The sequence below is a fragment of the Amblyomma americanum genome, unplaced genomic scaffold (assembly GCF_052857255.1).
Source record: "Amblyomma americanum isolate KBUSLIRL-KWMA unplaced genomic scaffold, ASM5285725v1 scaffold_428, whole genome shotgun sequence".
In the NCBI taxonomy this organism is placed as follows: Eukaryota; Metazoa; Arthropoda; class Arachnida; order Ixodida; family Ixodidae; genus Amblyomma; species Amblyomma americanum.
In genome coordinates, this window is record NW_027526899.1 from 127,807 (window position 1) to 141,911 (window position 14,105).

Below are 14,105 nucleotides of genomic sequence, written 5' to 3' on the forward strand. Positions count from 1 at the left end.
GGCCGATCGAGCACAGTCGCCATCACCTTTGATGGCCCCATCCTCCCCAAGCAAGTCTTGTACTATACGGGGGATCGAGAGATGTGGTGCTACCCCTATAGGCCGACGCGGCAAATATGCTACGTTTGTTGCCAACACGGACATCGATCGGACGTCTGTCCGAACCCGGGAATCAAGGCATGCAGACAATGCGGCCGGAAAGATCCGGAAGAACGACATTAATGTACACCCAAGTGCCTGCTATGCGGGGGCTCCCACGCGGCGGGCACGAAGGACTGTGCACAACGACTGAAGCCAATCAACGAACTGCGATGGGGACCCCAGAGCCAGCAGCGACGCGGCCGCAGCCGAAGCAGAGGCGGGGCACGGAGACCGCGCTGGTTCCGGAACGAGGACCAGGAGCGGCAAGGTGACTACCGGAGCGAATCCAGGAGTCGCAGCCGGGGGCGCAGCAGCAGCCAGGGCCACGGCCGGAGCCGGGAGCGGGACGAGTCCTACCCACCCCTGGGCGGCCAGCAGTCCTGGGTGAAGCCGAAGCAGCAACAGAAGAAGAGCGGCGGAGTCAAGGTGAGCTGGGGAGCCGGCCCTCCCAAGGCGCTTTTTGCTCCGCACAACAACAACAACACAAACACACGAACAGAAAATGAAAAAAGGCTTACTGCCGAAATTAATAACATCAGGAAGGAACAAGAGCAGACCCGAGAGGAAAACAGACAGCTTAAGAAACAAATAAGCGAATTAATAGCGGAAATGCAAGAGATGCGAAAGGCAGGCTGCTCGCCTGTCAGGGCACCCTCACCCCCACAACAGAGTGTAGAAAGTTTACAAACTAATGAAGGAGGAAACTCAACAATAGAGGATCTAAAGACATTCATGCAGCAGCAGATACAGCAACTAAATCAAAAGATAGCCCTGCAAGATCAGAGCTTCCGCAACTATGTAAAGAGTCAAAACACACGGAAGACAGTAAATGACGCTAGGGACCGCCTCTATAATGAGCGCAGGTTTGGATCAGAATCCCAGGGAACAAACAACAGTACCAATACGATAACATGGCAGGACAACAACAACTAGAGATATGGCAGTGGAATTGCCGGAGCTACAGGCGTAAGCAAGGGCTCTTACAGCAATTCATTAACACTAGAGGAAACCCACCAGATCTAATACATCTACAAGAGACAAATTGCACCCCAACCCTAAAAGGACACTCATGTCAGGAGAACGGAAGAACAGCAACTCTCATTCGGAACAAAATCACAAGCATAGCTCATAAGGAGTTTGAAGACACACAGCTAGAACACATAATAACTGAAGTGATTCCCAAGAGAAAAAGAAAAGCTAAAAGCACTTTTATAGTAAATTTGTACAGCCCACCTAAAAATAAAGGAGACTTCATTAAGCTTTTTGCGGAAGCAAAGAAGCTTGCAGGGCAGAATACCCTAATAATAGCAGGGGACTTTAATGCGAAAAGCCCACAATGGGGCAGCAGGATCGAAGATAAAAAGGGGCGCGGCATCTGCACAGCAGCGGAAAACATAGGCTGCGAGTTACTCACAGATGAAAGTCAGCCTACTAGACAGGGTAATAGCGTAAGCGTGGACACATGTCCCGACCGAACCTTTGTCAGGGGCGCTAAGCAAGTCGAATGGGAGAACCTGCAAGAAAATCTCGGCAGCGACCACTACATCATTAGGGTCAGCACAGAGGCAGAAAGCATCAAAAGGAAGAACGGCAAGGCAAACTTAACTGACTCCATGGGATGCCTTCCGCACCTACTGCAAACAACTTAAGGACGACATAACTTCGGCAGAAGATTGGAGCCAACAGCTTAGACAAATCGGGGATCTCTACACTAAAGAAGTGGATCGAACAGAACAAGCACCAGAAGTGGACAAGCGACTTCTCAGGCTCTGGGAGGCAAGACGAGGCCTGACCAAGTGGTGGAAGCGCCAAAAGCTAAACAGAAAGCTAAAGAAGAAGATTGCCGAAATCACCAGGCAAGCAGAGGAATATGCAACGCAGCTGGCAAGACAAGGGTGGCAGCAAGTACCTCGCTGAATGGCACCCTCAGCACGGCTAGAACGTGGCAGATCCTCAGAACACTCATAGATCCGAGCAAACGCAAGGCAAGAAGCAGCAAATCCATCCAAAGGCTAATTCACCAGTACGAAGGTACAGAAGAACAGCTGCTCCAGGCAGTACGAGAGAATTGCTACGGGTAGGACCAGGTAGACGGCTACCAAGGCGACTACCAGGGCGAAGAAAACCCAACCACGGACAGACCCATCACAAGAGAAGAGGTCGTCGAGGCCATAAGGGCAACAACGAAAAATTCGGCAGCAGGGGCGGACAAGATTCATAACTCGTTAATCCGAAATTTAAGCGACGAAGCAATCAGCCAACTCACCCTATACCTAAACATTCAATGGGAAGAAGGGACGGTCCCAGCGGAGTGCAAACACGCCGTAGTCGTCATGATCCCCAAGCCCGGCAAGAAACTCCAAATTGAAAACCTCAGACCGATCTCGCTAACATCATGCCTAGGCAAGCTGTACGAGAGAATAGTAACCCGACGAATACAAACGCATCTAGAAGACGGAGGATGGTACCCCAACACCATGTTCGGATTCAGGGCAAATTTATCAACCCAAGACATCTTGCTAAAACTAAAAGAAGAGGTACTCGAAACAATGCCAAAGAACGGGGAGAACGTTGTCATGGCCATCGATATTAAAGAGGCCTTTGACAACGTATCCCATGCCGCCATTATGGAAGTACTTAACACCACCAACTGCGGGAAGAAGGTCCATGACTACGTTAGAAGCTTCCTCATGGACAGAACAGCGACGGTAGGCCTAGGAGACCTGCGGAGTGACACCTTTCAAACGCCATGCAAGGGCACTCCGCAAGGCTCAGTAATCTCGCCAATACTCTTTAACATAGCGATGGTCAACCTCGCCAAGAAACTCAGCCAAGTCCAGGGGATTAGTCATGCAATGTACGCAGACGATTTCACCATCTGGACCACCCAAGGCTCACTGGGGGAGAAGCAGGAGGCGCTACAAGAGGCTGCCACCTGCATTGAATAATACACAAAACAAAGAGGACTTATATGCTCCACGGAAAAATCTGAGCTCCTCAGAGTGGGTAGGCACCCTACGGATGCTCCACTCGAAATAAAACTAGAGGGCCGGAACATCCCGGAACAAAAGATGATCAGAATCCTCGGCATGTGGCTGCAAGGAAGCCGGAAGTGCAGTCATAAACTCAGACTGCTAAGCAAAGCGGCAGGACAAGAAAGCCGGATGATCAGCAGAGTAGCGCACAAGAGGTATGGCATGATGGAGGAGGACACACTCAGGCTAGTCAACAGCCTAGTGGTCATCCGGGTAACATATTCATTACCGTACCATGTGACTATCAAAGCAGAGAAGGAGCCAGCGGAGACAATATTCCGGAAGGCATACAAAACAGCTCTTCATCCCCCAAGAAATACATCCAACGACAAGCTCATGCAACTCGGAATCAGTAACACCTTCCAAGAATTAAGAGAATGCCAGCTCAAGGCACAAATACGAAGACTTAGCAACACGACGACTGGAAGGGCGCTCCTGACAAAGCTAGGTCGGGAAATAGAAAAGCCACAAAATAGCAGGGCCGCAATACCGGACCCGCTAAGAAAGAAGCTATGCATACAACCTATCCGCCGAAACATGGATCCAAACCTCCATGCTAACAGGAGACAGGTTAGGGCAGAATTTTATGAGAGGAACATGGGGCATCGGGACAACACAGTCTACACTGATGCCTCCCTATACCCCCAAGCACACAAAAATAGCGCGGTAGCAGTAGTTGTAAATTACCACGGAGAGCACATGACAAGCCTCACAGCCGAAGTATCTAACATAACGGAGGCAGAGGAGATTGCTGTCGCCCTGGCCGCGAATGAAGGATATAGGACAGGGAGATCCCTTAACATCTTAACGGATTCACAAGAGGCGTGCCGGAACTATACTAGAGGCAGAATTTGCAGCACGGCACTCAAGATCCTCAGTAGAGCTCTGCTCCCTGAGGGACCACCAATACACAACATAATCTGGATACCGAGTCACGCAGGGATCAGGGGCAACGAAGGGGCAGACAACCTAGCTCGAGGAATGCCCAGCCGAACAGGAACGTCATTACCCCCGGAGGGGCCCCAGATTAATTGCGGGGACAGCTATTCGGAATTATTAAACCTATATAAGGGGCTAAGATTCCAATACCCCCCACCACATAAAGCATTATCCAAGGAGAAAGCCACAGGATGGCGAAGACTGCAAACAGGCTCCTTCCCAATCTTATACATATTAAACAAGATGTTCCCCACACAGTATAGCGCCACCTGTCCGTGTTGCGGAGCAAAACCAACACTATATCATGTCACATGGGAGTGCGGAAGAAATCAAGCATTCCACAAACACAAAACACCAAGTGCGGAGCAATGGGAGAGCCGGCTCACCAGCTGCGAGCTAGGGGTCCAAAGGGCCCTCATAGCACACGCAAGCGAGGTGGCCTGACTCAGTGGAGCCCTGGACTAGGTGCCCACCCACGGCCAAGGAGGACCCAAGCTTCAAGATGAAGACTTCGTCCTCTACCGCTACTTCCTAAAGGAACCAATAAAGTTTTTCATTCATTCATTCGATGCGCAAGTTATGTTCTAATGTATGTCCAACAAACACAGATATTGGATGCACAAACTATCAATTATTATATCCCATATATCTCTGGCAGCTTTAGTGCCGCATTGGAACATAAGAAAAGCCTGAATCCTAAGACGCATGTCATATGGAATTAATTTATTAAGGTTTTCCATGGGCAATTAAAGAGCTTTTTGGCGATAATGCGGAACATTGATAATGCGAAACATTCCCATCGTTTGTGATGTAACCACGAGGTAGTGGCGGTGTTGTGACCGGGTGACCTAGAGGAAAGCGCGAGAGGCATGCAAAAAAAGTCACGTGCTACGCCGCACGTGTTCTAGAGCGGCGCTCGCGCACACATTTTCTTTCCTAAACTTCCTCCTTAATTATTGGTTTCGGCAAAACATACACTCGGTCATGAGGCTGAATATGCAGGAATGCGGCTAGTAGTGCTACTGCGTTATTAACGGGTCTTCCGCCGCTTTGCTATTAAGTTGTAAAGCATACTGTTACCTGTGCATTTCTTGCGAATCGGAAGCTTAATTCCTGCGTATTCCAGAATTCTTAAGCATACGTGCGGTGCATTTGCTTGCAAACTGAGTTGTTCGAAATAGGCAATCTAGAGAAACAGCTTTACAGTGAAGGCAGTTATCGAAAGGCGTGTTGAGCGATGTGCATACCGTAGCAGACGACGGGCCTGGCCGCGACATGCGCAGGCCATTCGGCACCCGTGGGCGCGCGAGTTTGTCACGTGTCCACACAGACACGAAAAAAAAAAAACTGCAATCACTCTTTTTTTGCATAAATGGTGCATGAGAAAGACAACACAAACATATTTTCTGGCCTGAAAGGTTATGTATGAGCACAAAAAGCCACAACAGGAAAAACTCATGACAGCCTCACCTAACGGCACCTATCGGTACATAGTAGTACCAGTAGTACTCGCTGCTCCGCATGTTGCGTGGTAGCGCGGTCTTCGACTCGGCGTGGTAGCTCAGCTTTAGCTGCTTTAGCTTTGCCAGCGGTAGCGCTGAAGTTATCGGTTTGTTGGGTTCTGGCGGCCTACCACACAATATTTTTGCGTGTTCTACCGTTTCTGCACTCCACATATGGCTCGACATCCATCAAAAGTATGTGTGATGGCACCGTTTGCATAGCGGTTTCTTTCCATGTCTTCGGCATGCCGTGCCGCCGTTTGCTGTCAGTTGACTAACGTTTGATTGAAAAGGCTTAGACCTTGCTTCTTTGTTGCAGCATCGGACGATTTGTGCTGAACTATTTAAGACTATCCTTGTCTTTAGGTAGCGGTGTAGGTTGATTGTAGATGCCCACGAAGGATAATTGGTGTGTCTGCTGAGTACCACGGTTTTGTTGCGATGCCAAAACTAAGCAAAGCGCGGTCTGTTCGGATCAAAGCCCGGTTAGAAGTTCAGGCGCTTTTCCAAGCATCGGAAGTGCCGAGCTCTTTGCGGGCTCGCTTTACGTGCTCAATTCCGAGTCATTCAGGTGAACCGGATGGCGAAACTCGGCGCGAAGCGAGTGATGCCGACTACTTAATTTGCACTCCCTTGCGACAATGCAAGCGGTGCCAGCGGTTCGACAGACGACCCTTGCGCCAGCGTTTTTGAGCAAGCTGCTGATTCTTCGTACGTACGCTCCCCTCGACTTGCCTTCGGAGCACACTGCAGGCTCAATTAAGTGACTCTAGCAATGCCGACATAATGAGCACTGTGGCGAGTGGCAGTTCTCAGTGTGCACTGGTCGCTGCTTCCCAAGAATTGGGACACGACGTCCCGATAATTGAAAGCGTTGGAACGGTTGACGAGTTTCGTTCTCGGCTGGTTGGTTGGGCGCCACTTGAACACAACATATCCCATCGCTCTCTAACGGACTTGCTGCGTCTTTTGAAAGGTCACAGCTGCTTTTCTGATTTGCCAACAGACGCACGAACGTTGCTTAAAACTCCTCGTAGAACTGCAGTTATAGCTGGCGTTACTGAATTGCCTCCTGGACACTACTGCAATTTCGGGCTTAAGAAAGGCTTGGAGGATATGTTCTGTGTCCCGCAAAGCACCCGCCACAGGTTGTTGGCCTTTCTTTCAACATAGATGGCATGCCTTTGTCAAAGAGCTCCCGTCTGCAGCTCTGGCCAATTCAATGCCACATTCAACTTAGTGCCACCCATAAATTACCAGAGCCAGTGATCGTTGGTGCTTTTCTGGGCCCTGCAAAGCCAAACTCTGCCCATGAATTCCTTCACCCTTTTGTTCTCGAGCTAAAAAATTTAGCTCGGGTAGGTCTAATGATCTCTGGCAAACTGGTTAAGGTTGAAATGAGAAGCTTTATCTGCGACGCACTGGCGCGCGCATTTATATTCTTGACAAAATTACATGCTGGCTACGCAGTGTGCCCTAAATGTACTGCAGAAGGCAGTTTCAATGAGAATATGTTTTTTCCTACCTCAGAATCGACGCTAAGAACGGATAAATCATTCCGGAAACAGGAAGATTTTGAGCACCACCACGGTGTGTCATTGTTGACGGAACTTCCTATTGACTGTGTGAGCAACGTGCCACTTGATCCCATGCATTTGCTGTACCTTGGTGTAGTTCGTAAGCTGATAAACTTGTGGTTTGCGAGGCCACTGACAGTCCACCTTGGTCCCACAGATCGTAAAGAAATAGCCAAAGGTGTCGCCCTTGAGGGTTGTCTTCCACTTGAGTTCGCTAGGAAACCTAGGACTCTGGATGAGAAAGACCGCTGGAAGGCTACAGAGTGTAGGCTTTTTCTGCATTACACTGGCCCACTAGTGTTAAGGGAGTCACTGCCAAGTCCCATGCTTTTGAATTTTATGACTTTGCATGCAGCTGCAACAATTCTCAGCACTCCATCACTTTGCCAACAGTATGCAGACTCTGCAGAAACACTTCTTCATCATTTTGTGAAATGCTTTGGTAGACTTAATGAACAGGAGGAGGTATCGTACAACGTTCACTGTTTGTTGCATCTAGCAGCAGATGTTCGTTTGTATGGAACGCTTGACTCTTTTCCTGCATTTTCTTTTGAGAAGAACATACAGGCAATCAAAAACTGTTTGTTGAATCTAGCAGCAGACGTTCGTTTGTATGGAACGCTTGACTCTTTTCCTGCATTTTCTTTTGAGAAGAACATACAGGCAATCAAAAAACTTCTTCGTAAACCTGGTCGTGCATTGAATCAGATATATATTCGCTTAGAGGAAAAACGTGCCTCAAAAGCACAGCAAAGTTACTTTGAAAGGCGGCCAAGGGAATTCTTGCTCGAAAATGATGATGTGGGAACTCTCCCTTCAAGCTGTAGACTCCCACAGTACAAAGGAAGTAGCTTTCCATCCTTCACTCTGAGCTTGAGACCTAATGACAGCTGCTGCCAAATCAATGAAGATGTCATTCTCATAGAAAATTTTGCCCATAGAGTGTCTGACGGAAAGCCTTGCATAGTTGGCAGGAAGTTGTGTGAAACGGAACCATTGTACAATAGCCTGTTTGACTCAAGAAGGCTTGGCATTTCAGTTGTGAGCAAACTCTCCTCAATAACGTGTTGGCGTATTGAAGATGTGAAAAAACTGGTTAAGCCGCCGTTCCCGGGATCGAACCTTGCTGCAGCAGCCACGTTTCCATGGAAGTGAGAGGCAGAAGTGCCCGTGTACTGTGCAATGTCAGTGCACATTAAACATCGCCGAGTGGTCAAAATTATTCTGGAGAGGACTATGGCAGCTCTTTCTTCTTTCACTGCCACATTCTTCCCTTCCCTTGTGATGTGGTCTGGGTGCCCGTGACATAAGTGAGACAATAACTGTGCATTTCGTTTCCTCAGAAACCATTTTTCAGTTTTCAATTTTTGCATCACTAATGTTGTGCTTTCAACTTTTATTCCTAGATGGTGCCACAGTGCTCTATATTTCTTGGTTGACATGGTAACCATGTTCCACTGAAATTTCCAACAACGAGGTACAGATCACTGTACCATAACCGCTCTGGGTGTGGAGACTGAAATGGTCGCTATGCTATACTGAAACTGCCTAATTAATGTTTTTTTGGGTGTAACTATGTCAGCTTTAGTTCATAATTTTTTTTCAGGTGTGCAATTCTCACGCTTGCTGATCATGGTTTTTAGCATAGAGGCACATGAAACACGCTCATCGACTGTTTGAAAAATTCTTGGTAAGAAGTTTTTATCGCATTTGTTGCAAAACCATTGCGTAGTCGAACAGCTTAGACAGTAAGCTTTTTGTTGTGGTGAAAAAAAATTTGATGCCTAAAATTTAGTTGTCGGTCTTATTAAGAGTGTTGTCGTTCCATGCTCTGTAGTTGGAATTCTTTTCCTTGTGTTTTGTATTACACATTTAAGTTGCCATGCAAATAAAGTGTTACCCTTTTTTTTTTACTGGTTTTGTCAAACACTGAAAGGTGATGTAATTGTCACTCACGATGTGTCATTCTAGTTCAAGCCAGGCTGTGTTTTTTGTATTAATGTGATGACACCTAAAGAAAGTGCCCTTTTCAAGCTTTCTCTGGTGCTCCTGCAGACCTGCTTGCTTGCTTTGCGGGTAGAACTTGTTGCTCTAGGCAGTCCAAAATTTTGGCTTAAGTTATTGTTTTGGGGGATGCACTGTGGTGCACAGAAGCAGATGCTTTGCTTACATGAATTGATTTAATACCAGTCCTGTTGACATTGCAGAGTGAATTCAGGAATGAACATATGCGCTACGGTAGTGTATAGGTGGCAGACGGCTTGCATAAAAATTTCCTCTTTTTTTCTGGCCTTACCTCACACACACTGGTGCTCTGTTGGTCTGCTACCGGTGTTTTGTACCTTTTAATTTGGTCACAATGTGCATCCACTTCTCTAATTAGTTCTGACTTCTTTTCCAGCTTAGCTGCTGGCATGAAATAAGTACCAACACTCTAGCAAAGAAACCCCTTGCTTTAAATCTATGGGTGCCTCTCAAAGGCGTTTCTTCCAAGAAAAGTGTTGAGGAGGCAACAAAGTGGCCTCATTGGCCTGACAGTGAGTGTGTCCTGTCTACATGTGTACCTTTCCACTGGTGTATGCACTCTTTCCTTAAAGACAGTGGAGCTGTTTCATGTTTCGAGTAAGACTGCGAGGGCTACTGTAATGTTGTTTTCATGCTGGTGCCTTAGCAGTTTTACTGCATTCAACTAAAGTACCGTATTGGCCTCACCACTGATTATTGTACACAGAAAGAAAGGTGAACCACTTATGACTGGAAAGGCAGAACAACCACCGTGCAGGGGATTCAATTAAGGGCCTTCTTTGTAGCTGCCAGTGCTCCTTATTTATGAGCAGAATGAGAGTATGAGTCTCTTCACTGGCATTGTTGCAGTTGGCATTGCACTTGACTTCTTTCTAGGTAAACCAAGCAAGTTGTGCACCATGAAGTGGCACTATTCGAACACTGCAGTCTATAAGCACTCGTGTTGGATGTATGAACCTCAGACATCCAGTGATTTTAGTGGCTGCAATTGGGCTCTGGTTATAATATCACTGTTATCTTCTCCCCTGCAGATGGGAAAGCTGGAGACTTTTTTTTTTCTAAATGCATGCATCCCACCCACACTTCGTCTTTCCTGTAAATACCTTCTTGAGATAGGTTACTGTGCGTGCGCTGAAACTCTAGATCAGGAAGCATAGGGACTGCAGGGCAGAATTCGATAGAGTGGTCTGACTTCGAGGAAGAACTGTCTGATACACTGTGTACCATAAGTGTTGTTTTGGTAATGCTTTATTATCAGCAGTCTCTACTTGGAAGAATACAGTGCCAATCAGGTGTTTACACTGAAAAACATTAAGACCGGGCACAGGTTTCAGTCTGTCACTGAGCGGTTTTGAAAGTGAAGAGTTCCTCTGTACCAAATGAATATGCTTGTACCGAATCTCTTGGACATGACTAAAAAATTGATTGTTTATGCTGGAAGCACCTCTGCTTGCGGCAATGTGTGAGGCTTATGCTGCTTTGCTCTGCCTATTTTACAAGACAGCGCAGACAAGCCAAGAAGCACCTGCTGTCGGCAAAGCACCTTTCCGAACAACTTTTGTGAACATTAACATTTCTAAGTGTTTCAGTGTTCTTGGCCATTCAAATACATCCTGGGTAATCATTGTCTTGTGTTGGCATGCAAAGCACAATACATCAGGCCTTGTCTTTTTTGAACCTTGAGTACAGAAAGATCCCTTCTTCTTCCAAGTTCACTATGAACTTGAGTATTGGAATACACAAAGAATGCTGCTATGGCTTTGAAGCTTTGCTTCTGCATGAGCTAATTTGCTGTTCTTTATTTTGCAGGCATTATAACCAATGCTGAGAAGACAAGATGCTGGAAGAATGTTTCAAATCAACTGCAGTCAACCTATACGCAAATGCATATAGCTTATTGCTCACATTCTGTAGAAGAGTATATTCAGTGATCCAAAGGGGTGAAACTCTGCAGGAAAACCAAATCGGTCTTCATATCCAACGTTCCCAATCACTAAGGCCTAAATTACGAGCATTCTAGAAGATGCAATATGTGGCATTGCACTTAAGCATACAGCAATTGTCATGGTCAAAGCTACGTAGGCATATCATAAGCAAGGCGCCTGTAGTACTTTTTTTATTGTCCGTTATCTTTCCTATCTTTTTCCATCGAGAAATAATGGTGAATCCAGAGTAGTTTTTGCGTGTTGTTTGTTGTGGAGTCATTTCTAAAGCAAGCATTTTTGCATTGCTTCTTGCAGTACTGCAGTTTGTATTTTACTTACACTGCTTTTCTCTGCTTAATTTTTCAGGCTAATATCAATAAGCCAAGCGATATATGCTACCACAGGAAGAAATCTTCAATACCTTTCCTCATAGACTCAATGGCCTAATGTTCATAGTCTGTAAAATAGCTTGTTGCATGCACCTCTGTGCATGGTGTATATGGACAAAATGGGGTGCGTAATGCCCCATCTATCGAGAGCACAGATACTGGGACATCAATGATGGTTATTGTTTGATACCATGGGCACCATGGTCTGAGTATAAAGAAGGGTGTACGTATGCAGGTCACCTTGTTATCATTTGATGGAGCACAGTGCATGCAGAACATTTTTTTTCCATAATCTTTCAAGATATTTGCAGAAAGAATAAGGTGCAGCAAAAGTAATACATTCTGTGCAATGAGTAGCCATTGAATGCATGTGCCTTTGGTCAACCATCCTTGAGATCTCGCTTCTGGTGCTAAAGGGCCTTCAGTTTTTGGAAATGTCTTGACTTTCTTGTCTTTCTTGTTACAATGTCATGTGAGTGCATTTCTCATTATTTTGTTCATTTAATCTGTTGTTTCTTGTTTTTTTTTTGCTTCAATCATGTTTGAGGCTTTATGAGCATAGAATCTGTACCAAACCTGCAGTAACAGCTTTTATTAGTGCTCAGCCAGATATTCGGTGTTGAATTTTAACCTGTTCTGTTTTACGTGATATTGAGTGAAAGCCATAATTGGTTGATAATTGAAAGTACACATTATAATCTGTTTTATTGTGGTTGGACATAGATATGTGTTGGTATTTTTGATGTGTCTTTCTCTTGATGTTTTTCATGATCAAATCACCTGTTGCAGATTGCTAAGGGGAGATGTGAGTCAAAAAGCGGCGATTTTCATTTAAAAAAATTCAATTTATTTTTTTTCACTGTGTCCATAACTTTCATCTGCTCTTTTACATATAAAAAGTTCAAAGCTGTAAATCACACAGAAATTGTTAAAAAACTAGGTTAATGCTGTCTAATCAAACTCTACATTTCTGTGCTCACCATTTTATTTTGTATCATGCTGAGTCAGTATAGTGGTCTTTATTTTGTTTGCAAAGGCCTTACACTTTTTTTGAAAAAGAACTCTGGCTAATGTTTGTTTATTAATATTTCATAAAAACTTTTTATTCATATTCAATATTTGCAGACTCCTAATAATTGCGCATTTGGGTTGGTGGGAATTATTTCTTTGCCATGTTGCCATGTTTCTAGCAGAAATCCAAAAAGTTTAAAGATTTACTTCCACTGGAGTTATTCTCGACCGAAGGGCCTAAACTCGGCTTCCAGATGTTTGCTGAAAAATAAATATGATTTTATTTGGTTATACTAAATTTGGTATTTGTTCCTTAGTTATAAACAAGCATTGGCATCTTGGGCCCTAGGTTTTAATGAAAGTGCTCTGGTTTTGAAATGCAGGATCAGTCATGGCAGACCACAACTTTGGCGTGTTTCCTGGACAAAGTCCACCTGATGAACAGCGCCTTCTCAACCACAGTGTGCCATCCACTAGAACAAGCGTGAATACTCACCGGGACAAGCCCACAGGCAAGCAGATTCACCAGTGCACCCCCTGCGGCAACGTTTTCAAGAAGAGATCACACTTAGTGGAGCACATTCGCACCCACACAGGCGACCGCCCGTATCATTGCAGTGACTGTGATAGCACATTCGCTTATAAGGACAGCCTGGTCAGACACCTGCGCACGCACACGGGTGATCGACCGTACCGTTGTGACCACTGTGAAAGCAAATTTTCAGTAAAGAGCAGTTTGGACAGACACCAGCGCACGCATACGGGTGATCGACCGTACCGTTGTGACCACTGTGACAGAAAATTTTCAGTAAAGAGCAGTTTGGACAATCACGTGCGCACCCATACGGGTGATCGTCTGTACCGTTGTGACCACTGTGGCAGTGCATTTGTAGAAAGGAGCCACCTGGTAAAGCACGTCCGCATCCACACTGGTGAGAAGCCATACCAGTGCCAGCTGTGCCCCATGGCATTTGCACGAAAGGGAACCCTTGTGGCACACGTGCGGTCCCACAAGGGTGAAAAACCATTCCAGTGTGACTCGTGCTCAAAGGCGTTCTCAGTTAAGTGGAAGTTAAAACACCACAAAGAGACAAGACACTAAAGGAATAGCATTGTTCCATGGTGCCCTTTGGAGCACGTTTTGGTAGCTATCCTGTTGGCAACCAGATAACAGCATGCTAGCTAAGTGACCTATGAGAAGTGTTCTATCCTAACATGGTACTCGACTAGTGTCCCGAAACATGCGGGTTCGATCCCGGCTGCGACAGCCACATTTCAGTGGAGGCGAAATGTTGAAGGCATGTGTACTGTTCGATGTCGGTGCATGTTTAAAGGACCCCAGGTGGTCGACATTACCAGAGCCCTTAACTACAGCGTCGCTCTTTGCGTGAGTCGCTTTGGGATGTTAAACTCCATAAACCAAATGATACCCTATGTCCGTAGTTAGTTAAATTTCAAGCATTAATTTTTAATGCTGACACTACACTGGCACTGGGCTATTCCGTATCTTCTTTTGGAACCACTAGCCTACTATGCTTCCAGACTTGTGTGGAGTAGAGGT

General features: G+C 45.9%; 1 protein-coding gene across 1 annotated transcript; it reads left to right on the forward strand.

Moving 5' to 3' along the window:
- The first annotated feature begins 12,919 nt into the window (after positions 1-12,919).
- LOC144112602 (zinc finger protein 764-like) lies at positions 12,920-13,646 on the forward strand. Its single transcript, XM_077645399.1, has 2 exons — positions 12,920-13,196; positions 13,548-13,646. The coding sequence occupies exons 1-2, from the start codon at positions 12,936-12,938 to the stop codon at positions 13,644-13,646; spliced, it is 360 nt and encodes a 119-aa protein (XP_077501525.1). The 5' UTR covers positions 12,920-12,935.
- Positions 13,647-14,105: the final 459 nt, after the last annotated feature.